The 12,565-nt window shown below is 37.3% G+C and overlaps 1 protein-coding gene across 3 annotated transcripts in view; it reads right to left on the bottom strand.

The window, feature by feature from the left end:
- Positions 1 to 12,565, bottom strand: part of Tubgcp4 (tubulin gamma complex component 4) — a 42,869-nt gene that overhangs the window by 24,878 nt on the left and 5,426 nt on the right. For all 3 annotated transcript variants that reach the window (XM_027925163.2, XM_027925155.2, XM_027925159.2), the window contains exons 3-9: positions 10,853 to 10,975; positions 10,473 to 10,526; positions 9,971 to 10,027; positions 7,001 to 7,080; positions 3,711 to 3,912; positions 1,318 to 1,483; positions 981 to 1,105 (exon numbers count right to left, since the gene is read on the bottom strand). In XM_027925163.2, coding sequence (XP_027780964.1) covers positions 981 to 1,105; positions 1,318 to 1,483; positions 3,711 to 3,912; positions 7,001 to 7,080; positions 9,971 to 10,027; positions 10,473 to 10,526; positions 10,853 to 10,975 — 807 coding nt within the window. The remainder of the gene's footprint in view (positions 1 to 980; positions 1,106 to 1,317; positions 1,484 to 3,710; positions 3,913 to 7,000; positions 7,081 to 9,970; positions 10,028 to 10,472; positions 10,527 to 10,852; positions 10,976 to 12,565) is intronic.

Here is a 12,565-nt window from a genome sequence, read left to right as displayed (position 1 = left end):
TGGCCATTTTAAAACGTGTGATTCTGGGTCTATATCATGGCTATGTCTTTGAAACCTAAGACTTTTTGAAACAGTAATCAGAAAAGGAAACCACATTTGTAATAGATTATTATGCTTCTAGCCTTAAGAAATCTGATGCTAAGCTCCAAGTACAGACATAATGGTGGTTTTTCAGCCCTGTTGGTGCTTCAGAATCACCTGTAGAAGTCTGCCTGTTGGATGGCAGATGGTTTCTTTAAATCAAAATGTACCTATCCCTCCTGACCTCCAAATCATAAGCTTTGTAAGAAAGGACTTGGTGTAAGTGCATGCTTTAAAATTTCCCCTGGTGATTTGTCTAGTCAAGGCTGAAAACCATTAACAATTGACTGAAGGTCTGACTTCACATTATCTACATTAGTCACATGCCCATGAACTAAGTATTAAAAGTCATACAACATATGCCCATTTGAAAATTTATTGGTTACAATTTAAACTGGCATTCAAACTTAAGAACACAGAACTCTTAACCTATTCTGAGCTCCAGACAGTTTCACTAACATTTGTTGAGCTTTACTTGGAAGATTATCATATATATAACTGAAATATATGTTATAAAACTACACTAAATTTTTTTTTTCTTTTTTGTGGTGCTAGAGATTGAACCCAGGGCCTATGTGCATGCGAGGCAAACACTCTACCAACTAGCTATATCCCAAGCCTCCTACACTAAAATTTAAGGCACTAAAATTAGAATTATTTGATTCCTTGGAGTTACTGCCAACTACATAAACAGACTGCTGACTGTCAGAAATGAAACCAAGACCTCCTCTTTATTCAACTCATTAACAACAAAAACCCTGCCTTATTAAAAATAAAGTGTTTTCATTTTCTACTTATTAATTCTCTCAAGTCTCTGCAAGCTAGGCTCTAGGCACATGAAGAAGAAACTGGGGAATAATCCATTTTCTTCCTGAAACAACGTAAGATGAAAGACAAACCTCAGCCACAGTACTGCGAATACGATCCACCACCTGCTCAAAATCCACCAAACTGAAAAGTGGCTGCTGCTTGAGTCGATGCAGCTCTGCAGCAAAAGTGTCCTCCTGGTTTTTCAAAATGGATCCTGCGGAATAAGAAGGCACTGTCAAAGGAAGACAGGACAGACAAGGTGTATCAGAGCAGATAGCAGTTTTACCCACTTCTCAGGTACTATGCTGCAATGACAATCCACAAGAATTTTCAGCCACTCTCTCTGACCAGGTATTCTTTGGGCCACAAAATATTACTCAAGAAGTACCTTTGAGGATGTGGCATACTAGGCAAGGAAATTCCTACCTTTTCTAGTCAGGTTCACATTTTGATTCTCAAACATCTGGACAGATTCTCCAACAAAGAGGATTTTTTCAGCAACCCTCACTGGAATGTAGGATGGCAAAATCTCCACCCGTAGGGAAAATTGCTTGAGAGATGGTGCCAGCATGTTCTCTTCCTCAATCAGGCGCTAATCAAGGAAATAATCTGTATCAGAGATGAAGTATGAAAAGGAGAACAAGGAAATATCTAGTAACTCTCTCAACCTGCGATTTATATTTATGTTTATATTCAGAGAATGTAAACCTGAAGTTGCATAATTCTTGGAGAGAGATATTTCATTTTCAAGCAGCAGGATGGCATGGTGGAAATAATACTCTACTCCAAGACATCTTCCAAGAATGTCTATACTTATTCTTTTTCAGAGTCCCTGGTATACTATAATACCAATAGTCTAATTTTCTTCACTTTCCACTAAACTACAAGTCCATTAACCCATTTTTTTTTTCCTAACCATCAGGATTTTTAACACTGCCTGTATTTACTATGTAAAAACTTGGGCAATACATGAGCTTCTTTACTTGTATAATGCAAGAAGCTGGTCTTTATTTTTCCAGGTCTTATATACATATCTGTTCTGCTGGAGTTCCTCAGGCCTTGTCCCAGACCCTCTTTTTCTCTTGCTCTACACTCTTCTGGGATAATCACATCTTCTGTGGCTTCAGGATATATCAGGACAGTTTTAATCTTTTTAGGTAACAGGCCTCTCTGAAATTATAAAATCTATGGACCTACCAGACAAATGTACATATCTATTGTACAGACAAATGTACATTTCAGAGAACCTCTTAAAGCTACCCATGCACCCCAAATTAACTTCTGAGCTATATGTTGATGTCTCCATATTTAGATTCAGAACAAGCTACACTGCTCTCATGAGCCTCAGGCTAAGCCCACTGGACATTTCCTTCAAGTTCCTCAAACTCAACATGCCCCAAATTAGAACCATCTTTCCCCAAACACCACCAGTACACACGCCCTATTAACACACTCAATTGGATGCTGAAGGCAGAAATCATCCTTGATTCTTCCCTCAACCCACAGCCAACCAAATGCTAAGTCCTACTGGTTCTACCTCCCAAACATCTCCCAGACCTATCTGCTTTTCTCTGTATTCACTGTTACCGCCCTTGGTTTAGGGCACTATACTTTTTCTCTAAGTATTCCCAACATTTTCCTAATGGGTCTACCTGCCTACAATACTGATTTTTAAAAATTGATTTCCCACACAGCATTCAGAGTGATCAAAAAGTCTGAACATGTTATTGTCTTGCCTAAAATTCTTCAAGGGCTCCTTCCCACTGTTTACAGGGACCTTCTTTATATACTACTTTATAGTCTCATCAACTGCCACCTGCCCTCTCCCCGGCCACCATCTCTAACATATATTACTTTAGGCTTTGACCATTTCAACTGAATCACTAATGGTTCCCCAAACAAGCCATGTCTTCCACAGGATCTGTACCTTTACATGAATCATTCACTCTGCCTGGATATATCTTAACCTGCCTCCCAAGTCCTTTGCAATTCAGACATAACATTCCACTGAAAACCCTTCTCTAGTTACTCCAAAACTCTACTCCAAGACATCTTCCAAGAATGTCTATATTTATTCTATTTCAGAATCCCTGGTATACTATAATACCAATGGTCAACTTTTCTTCACTTTCCACTAAACTAAAAGTCCATTAACCCATTATGTACCACTATTCTAGAGAACACCTATAAAAAAATAAAATTTTATAGCACACCTATGAGATTCCTCAATTTAAATTTTTATAGGTGTCCTATATATAGGATGATGGGACATAATGGGTTAAGGACAAGGATTACATTTTGTCTATGTAGGCATGACATCCAGAATCATGTCTAGTATGTAACAGGCATTCAATAAAATGTTGTAACAGTATAAACAGATGGCTGGATGGATGAATATGGGCAATACAGGACTTTGAGAAGTCTAATCAAAACTCCAAAAGGCATTTTGAAAAGCTACAGGGTAGCTATTATTTGTAGAGATGAGACTTATTACCTCTTAAATGCATACAATGGTAAAAGGGGAAGCAAAAAGAATCTCACAATTAAATTTTCTTTTTTTCTGGTGCTGGGAATCAAACCCACAGCCTTTTACATGGCAGGCAAGTGCTATACCACTGGGCTATATCCCCAGAACCTTGCAATCATATTTTCTATTTTCTTCTCTCATAATAGTTAAGAGAAAGCAATGTTTACACCTAAAGAATTTAGGGAAGGTGCTCAGACTATGATCTCTGAAGAGGAATCAGCAAAAGATGATTTAGTTGCAGACTTTTCTGACTCCTGGCAGGAGTACGCTGGGCTTCTTGCTGTGCTCTCACCAAGTCCTGGAGTTCTCTCAGTTGTTTTCCTGTCAATCCCCCAATGCCCAGATCCTCCTCATCCTCTTCTGACTGGGCATTTGTATTACCAGAAGATGGACCCTGTTTGATAAAGAACTCTTCATGCTGGTCCAGTAGGAGTCCATGTAGCATCCACGCTGAGAGCTGTTTATACATGACCCCATGACACACAGCCAGGATTCTGAGGAGAGAGGAGAGCAAGAGCTTTAGTGGTCTACTTAAAGAATATGACTTGAACCAGCACCTCAGAAGCCATGCTACAGGATAAAGAGAGGCCTGAGAGTTTGGTGAGTCATAGGGGAAATAACAAATTAAGTTAAAAATAATTGTGCTATTTTAATTTAATTATTTGTGGATGAACTAAGTAATTAAATTTCCATAGTTGCAGCCTACATTCTGAAGTTGAAAAGGTTACATAAATGTTGTGATACTCTTTTGGGAGAGGCACATTCTCTTTCCTTTCTTTGTGTAAAGTTTCAAAACTGTTGAATCTCATTAAGTTGAAATGGACTTAATGGAGTCTCTTTTTAGCTAACACAGTATTAAATTTATTCTTCTTTTTGTTGAAATTACATAGAAAAAGAAGATTCAATGTTAGTGCCAGTAATATATGAAAATGCATTATCTGACAAAATGCAGAAATGAAAATAAAATACGGAAAGATTGTTAAGAAATAGAATATTGAGATAGTCTCAATGGATTACCTACCAGATAACAGATTAATTACAAAGGGGAAAAGAAACTTCTATAGTGGAGAGATCTGATGGACAAGAGACCTGATCAAACTTCACAACAGCAGTAATGGGCTAAATTTACTTTCTGTGCTTTCTGGTATGATGGAATGAGAAATACTATCACCTATGTTGTTTTCTTGCCAAAAATATTTAACCTGAATCTAATCATGAAGAAAGAATCAGATAAATCTAGATTGTGGAACATTCTATAGACAACTGGTAAGGGCTCTTATAAAAAGTCATTATCATAGACAACAACAAAAGGCAAGGGGGATCATTCCAAATTAAAGGAGACTAAAAAAGACATGACAACCAAATGCAGTGTGAAAACTGATTGGAACCTGAACTGCAAAAACAGTACAGTTGTAATGGACTTTTTGGAACAACTGGAGAAATGTGGATATATTCTAGATACTGTATTATGGAACCAATGTTAGCTTTCTTAGGTGTAATATGGTACTAAGGTTAAATAAGAGAATGCTTTTTCTAGAAATACAAGATGAAGTTTTATGGTTAAGTGTTAAGGCATCTGCAACTATGTCCTAATGATTCAATTTTAAAAATTAGGGCATGTGTGTATTTCACACATACCCAAAAGGGAAATAGAAAAAAATAAATGTGGCAAAATGTTAACAACTGGTAAAACTAAAGAATGTACAAGTGTTTCACTGTAATATTCTTTCAACTTTTTTGCAGGTTTGAAATTTTTCAAAAGTTGGGAAGAAAAAGAAACTACAGGAGCTGGGCACAGTGGTGCATACCTATAATCCCAGCAGTTTGGTAGGATGAGGATCTCAAGTTCAAAGCCAGCCTCAATAATTTAGTGAGGTCCTAAGCAACTTAGTGAGACTCTGTCTCAAAATAAAAAACAAGAAGGGCTGGGAATGTGGCTAAGTGGTTAAGTGCTCCTGGGTTCAATTCCTGGTACAAGAAAACAAAAACAAAAAAACTACAGGAACTCAAGCCTACTATTTTTAGTATACTAACTCAATAGACTGTCTCTTTTTAAAAAGTCAAATTGAAAACCATTTACATTTATGAACATCTATAAAATTTGATCTCTCAAAATATATATCAAATACATATATCAATATTATTTACATGAGATTTTATATTCTGAATACATAATAGAGGCTTCAGTCCCCATTGCATGTTTTGGAAAGTTTCCTGCTCTGCTGAGGGTTTACTTGTTCAGTGTTTCAAGAGTTGTGTAGATTAAGAGTTGTGAGCCAAGTGTAGTGGTACACACCTATAATCCCACTGGCTCCAGATACAGGATAACACTTTATATCAACTCCTATTCTATACTCAACTAAGTGGGTAAAATACAGTAGAAAATGTGGATTGTAGCACCTGGGATTCAGACAGGAGGATTGCAAGTTCAAAGCCAGCCTTAGCAACTTAGCAAGACCCTAAGCAACTCAATGAGACCCTGATTCTAAATAAAATATAAAAAAGGGTTGGGAATGTGGCTCAATGGTTAAGTGTCCCTAGGTTTAATCTCCAGTAGCAAAAAAAAAAAAAAGTTGTGAAGAGGGGCTGGGAATGTAGCTCAATGATAGAGTGCTTGCCTAGCAAGTGTGAGGCCCGGAGTTCAATCCCCTGTATGGTTTTGGGGCGGGTGGGGGGAAGAGTTGCGAAGAGTCTTATAGATCATCTACTACAATTAATGCTACACTCCATTTTTAATTTTTAATATTTACTTATTTTTTTGTAGTACTGGGAACTGAACCCAGGGGCATTTTATCACTGAGCTACATCTCCAGCCCTTTTTTATTTTTTGAGATAGGGTTTTGCTAAGTGGCTGAGGCTGGCCTCAAATTTGCAATTCTCTTGCCTCAGTCTCCCAAGTCTCTAAGGTTAGAGGTATGAACCATCATACCCTTCCATACCGTCTTTTAAAAATGAGGAAGAGGAGAGTGAAAAGATCCAAAAAATAACCTCTAATAATACTCAACATTAATTTTTATACAATTGTAATTATTAAAACAAATACAATTTTGTTTCATCTTTCAGTAAGTATCATATGAAGTTTTTTTACATATTACTATGGTGTTTATAATCTTAATGGCTTTATAGTCTATCAAGAGAATATATCTTTATTTAATTTTTATTCTGGTAATTTTCTAATTTCCTGATAAAGACAACCTTGCATATGTTTATGACACTGTGGGATTACAAAGTATTTTAACACAATACTGGCTACACATATGCATATTTAAGCATAATAAACAGTATCTGGCACATGTAATGAGAATCCTGCAAGGATAATGAGATCCAAAAATTAAAAAAGATTGCCTCAAGGTCAACTTGGCAGTTAACCCTGGCTTTGATACTTTATTTTATAAGCGTCTCTTTGCAGATGATCCTGAACCACCATAAGGATTACATGGGCTCCTCTGCTTATAGGATTTTCTATCCTGGTCAAAACTCTACCCTGAGGGAAACCTGAGAAGACCTGAAAACAAAATACAAGAGAAGTCAAGTTACTTGACCTCCCCCGCTATCCCCAACCTCAATTAATCCATCACTTACTTTTCTAGTGCACTTCGAACAGGAGGTAACCCTCCACAGCTGTGTTTGTAGACTGTTTCTAGGATTTGACAACCATGAATCTGAGGAAAATACAGACTTGTCAATCTGGATTCAAACAGTTCAAGCAATATCAATTCATATTCTATACTCAACCAAGTGGGTACACTATAGTAGAAAATGTGGATAAACTATCTCACAAGACTTCTGACAGGAGTTGTCAAAGATGGGCTCCTCCCCGCAAGCACCATCCACATAATGTGTAGATAGGCAGTAATGCAAATTGCAAGGAAAGAACTCAGCAATCTGCATCTTTTTTTTTTTTTTTTTTTTGATAGTGCTGGGGATTGAACTCAGGGCCTCACACATGCTAGGGAAGCACTTTACTACTGAGCCCCCTCCCTTGCCCCCTCAAGGTGATTCTTATGTGCAGTGAAATTTGAGAACAAATGCACTAAAGAAACCAGAATCATTTACAGTCAGAATTCCAAAATCATGGAAAGTTTTTAATTTCAGGATAAGACCCAATTCAGAATACCTGTAAGGTATATACTCCCCCACAAATTCACTGCCTTTGTGTACTTTAGGCTGTGTGTGTGTGTGTGTGTACTAGTTCCTGGGAATTGAACCCAAAGCTTCATATATGCTAGGCAAATGCTCTACCATTTAGCTACATCCCCAGCCCTTTTTTAATGTTTATTTTGAAACAGGGTCCGCTAAATTGCCTAGGCTGTCCTTGAACTTAAGATCCTCCTGCCTCACTCTCCTGAGTTGCTTGGATAAAAGGTATATGCCACCTAGATTTTTTATTTTATATATAAAATATTCATATATTTTATTGTATAATTTATTTTATATATAAAATATTTATATTTTATTGTGTAGTTTATATATCATAAAATTAAATCATATTGTGTGTATCATTTAACAGCTTTTAGAAATTTATAGCATTGTGCAACCATCACGATGTTCTATAACATTTCATCACTTAAAAAGAAGCCCCTCTCATGCCTGTTGTGATCAGTCCTCATTCTCTGCCTCAGCCTGTGCTCTTGACCACATGTATTTCTTTTTTTTTTAAAACTCTGTAGAGCCTTACTTAGCACACTAGTTTCTCTATCACCTTTCTGGCAGGAAGGAAGATTCATCCATCTGTAATTCTTTCATTCGTTTTCCACTCTCCTTCCTATAGCCAATGGAAGCTGGAAAAAGTAAACTTAGATGTGCAGTCTGGGAATACTATACTTTCATTAACTCCACTAAACTAGAAGGTTCATTGGGAACCTCATTTTTGGGAAGTAGATTAGTATTTTACAGCACAGTCTTTGCAGTCAGATAGACCTGAGTTTATATCCCAGCCCTACAACTTACTTGCATCTGTGTGACTCTGAGCACATTCTTTCACATACTTAACCCTTTAGAGGATTGAATGTGATAATGTATGTAAAGCATTTAGTACAGTACCTGCTACAAATATCTAACATAGAGCAAGTGCACAATAAAAGCTGGACATTGTAATTTGATGAGAGCAGTCAGCTTTGATGGGCCACAGAAAGCCTCCCTACTGGTTTTGTAGGCAGAGCATGAAAGTTTCTATATTCACAGAGCAAAATTAACACAGCAATGTGGCAAATTAATTATGTAACTAGTTACATTCAGCAAGGTGAACATTTTTTTTTAATATCTCTTTAGTTGTAGATGGACACAATACCTTTATTTTGTTGTTATGTGATGCTGGGGATCAAACCTAGTGCCTCACGCATGCTAGGTAAGGGCTTTACCACTGAGCCACAACCCTGGCCTTAGGTGAACATTTTTAATATGCTAATGCATAAATATGAGAGCTTAAAAACATGTAAACTTGAGCTAAACATGTTTATTCTCCTTGTCTATTTGGTCCAATTACAGACTGTAAACAGCAGAGTAGACTCTTCTTCTAATATGAAATCTCAAAGCAACTCATTCTTCAGAGTTGTTATGATTTGGCTGTGAGGTATCCCCCATAATGCTCATGTGCTAACCAATGCAGGAATGTCCACAGGTGAAATGATTGGATGATAAGATCTATAACCTCATCAATGGATTAATCCATTTGATGCATAATAATCTGAATGGACTACTGGGTGGTAACTATAGGCAGGCAGGGCATGGCTATAGGAAACAGGTTCCTGGGGGCGTAGCCTTACAGTATATTTTTTGCCTGGTTCTTCTCTGACTCTCTGCTTCTGAGCTGCCATGAGTTGAACAGCCTTCCTCTATCATACCCTTCTGCCATGATGCTTTGACCTCACCTTAGGCCCAGAGCAATGGAGCTGGCTGACCATAGACTGTGAAACTGTGAACCCAAAGTACACAACATCTTCTCTAAGTTGTTCTTGTCAGGTATTTTGGTCACAGGAATGCAAAGCTGACTAATACAAGTTGTTAACTCTGCCAAGAAAGAGTATTCTCCTTGACATTGGGAACTCTTTAACTTTTCAATGAATATCATGAAAACTTGGGACAAGAATAGGCAGAGTTTAACTAATAAACATCTGTATTTTACCCAGTGATTTTATAATTCTCAGAAAACTGCCAGCACCTTAACCATACATCTATCACCTTCTTTCTAAGAATTAACTTTCTGCTTCTCCTCAAGACCCAGACTCAACAGTTCTATACCCTTAATGTAAATTGCTCTCACCTCCAACTATTCATAGCATTTTTACCTTGCCCCATGAACATTCCTGGATCTATCTATTAACATTTGTCTGTTTTCTGAACCAGGTGGTGCTTAAAAACAAGGCCATGCCTTCTTTTTATATTTCTGACACTTAGCATGATATATAAGTAGATTCTGTTGAATGAGTAAATTAACAAGTAAAAAACTACTAAGAACTAGTATATTTTTCACCAAAAAGAATGTAAGGCAACCTTGATTATTAATATTTCCTTGGTATTTGCCAGAGCAAAAGCAAAAAGGAAAGTTCTCACCTTTTGACTTTTAATTTGCTCTACTACAACCATCACAGAGGGAAAAAGTAGTTGGAACTGCAAAGTAGAGAATAATTAAAGGTAGTTAATCAAATGCAGAGGGAAAAGAATCAACTCAGGAAATGCTTTTTTTCTAAATAGTTCAAGTTAAGACAAATGACAATACCACAGAACAGTCAAGAGTTAGTATATACTAAGGCAATTTGATTTGGGGATAGGATGCAAAAAAGAAGAAGATAGCAGACAGAAGTAGTATCTATTTCTGAGGCTGGCATAATTTTTAATATTGAATTCAATGAGAACATTAACATGAGACATTAATTATTAACTAAATTTGGAACTCTTTAAGCAATTCTGATGTAGTAAAGAATACAAAATGCAGAAAATATAAAATGCTGGACTCTGGTACTATAAGGAAAAACATTCTCAAAAGAGTGGCATAAATAAGATTATTTTAATAATGTCAACAGATTCCAAGGTATTTTGTTACTTGGACGCATACCTGATCTAAGGAGTAATTGACATGTGATATGGAGAGATGTGGGTCAGCCAGGAACTGAAATAAAAAACAAGTAAAAAACTACTGTAATTAGGGCTTCACAAAAAACATCTTGAATCAATTTCATGTATAAAACTAGAAGAGAATCTGAGAATGGGCTTAGTGTTAATTCTACGCTACAGAGCTCACTCAGGAACCTTTGCCATGATTCCTAAGCCACTTTGATCATGATTTGGGCATGATCAAAGAGAGAACACTGTACCCTCCAACCACAAATAGCTCAGTTTTAACTACCTGACCTTATCAAAGAACATCTTCGATTTGAGACTATGCTCCAATCTGCTGTCCCAGAAGCATTGCTTCCTACATCTCCACTTCCTCACCTCTTGTTCCAAATCAAGCAGTGCTTGGCGATAAGGCTGCAGAACTGAATCCAGCCCTGTGCAGAAGGCCCTCAGATAGATTCCATGTAGCCCACCTGATCCCTGCTGAGATGGGTGGTGGTCCTGAAACCAAACAAAGAAAAGTCAACTTCTTAGCTCAGGCCCTGAAACTTGAGGAAGACATTGTCCTTTATTAGTGGTATTGTTTTCATTTAAATAATTACAAATCAAAGGAATACTTCAGAGAGGAACACCCAGCAGAAGATATTTTGAGCACTGACCTTTTAAAATGTGGTATTTTAATTTTCCAAGCAGTCCCAGATGTCACAACCAACCAGAAGTACTCTATAAAGTCAGTGGAGATTTTTCCATAAATCAATTTTGGCCTTATCATTCCCAGCTTAAATCTCTTTGGTGGCTTTCTATTGCCCCAGAATAATATCCAAATTCCTCTACATGGCACACAATAACTTCTGCATTCTGGCCTTGACCCATTTCTCCACAATTATCTTTCACTGCTTCCAGCTGTGCATTCTCATTTCCATGGTTCACCAGATGTGCTTTGCTTCTCTCTTACCACTACAGATTTGGACTTGTACTCTACTTCTGTCTGTGTGCCTCATCTTTCTGACAAACACCTACTCTTTCTGCAGGACCCAGCTCAAGCACATCTCCTCTGCAAAGCCCTTTCTAACTCTCTCTTGGGAATTAACAGTTCCACCTTGTTGCTTTCGTAACATCCTACTTAGTGAACTGTACTTTTATTTAGATGTCGTCCTCACTAGACCATGAACTTCATAAAGCTAGGAACCATACTTTACTCATCTTTGTATCTCAGCTTCTCACAGTTCTTTGAACAGAGGGTAAATATTTACTGAATGAATAAAATGACCTCAATCTTCCTCCCAACATATCTTCTCTTGCCTGGCTTGGCAATTCATCAAGAACATAAATCTGAGAGTCAACATGGCGGGGTGGTCATGAGACTCTCATCAAGGGGTAATATACAAATATAGCTTATCTTTCAGGAAACTTCCAAGGGTTTTTTGTTTGTTTGTTTTTGTTTTTGTTTTGTAGGAGCATCTTGTGTAGTTTTTATGTGGGGAACTGTGGTGAACATTTGTAAGAGGTTATGATGGACGATCGTCTCTCTGGCTACATACTGACTTGGGTGATCAGACACTGGTGGTGGTAGGTCACATAGCAAAAATCAGCAACAAATGTGATAAGAAGCTTGGAATGAGGGGTTAGAAAACATATTGTAGCTAGAGGATGCTGCAAAGTATACTAGTAGTTCCTAAAGATAAATCCTTACAGCCACCCTAAGAATAGCCCAGATAGGAAAACAGCTCAAATCTGGCAACCAGCCAATTTTGTTTTGATCTTCTGTCATTGCAGAACACTGAATATCTTCACTTACCACAAAATGAAAAGGAAAATAGATTTATTTTTTTTTCTTAAGAAAAAAAAGTAAGTTACTATAGGTTTCTTTAAAATTTGAGGAAATAGGAATTCATATATCATGGACAATAAAATTCAAGTAGTCACATTAACAGAAGATAGGCTTTTTTTTTTTTTTTTTTTTGCGGAGGTCAGGAGTATTGGGGATTGAACTCAGGGGCACCTGACCACTGGGCCACATCCCCAGCCCTGTTTTATACTTTATTTGGAGTCAGGGTCTCACTCAGTTGCTTAGCCCCTCACTGTTGCTGA

The sequence above is a fragment of the Marmota flaviventris genome, chromosome 2 (genome assembly GCF_047511675.1).
Source record: "Marmota flaviventris isolate mMarFla1 chromosome 2, mMarFla1.hap1, whole genome shotgun sequence".
Taxonomy (NCBI): domain Eukaryota; kingdom Metazoa; phylum Chordata; class Mammalia; order Rodentia; family Sciuridae; genus Marmota; species Marmota flaviventris.
This window is presented reverse-complemented; position numbering and strand designations above follow the sequence as displayed.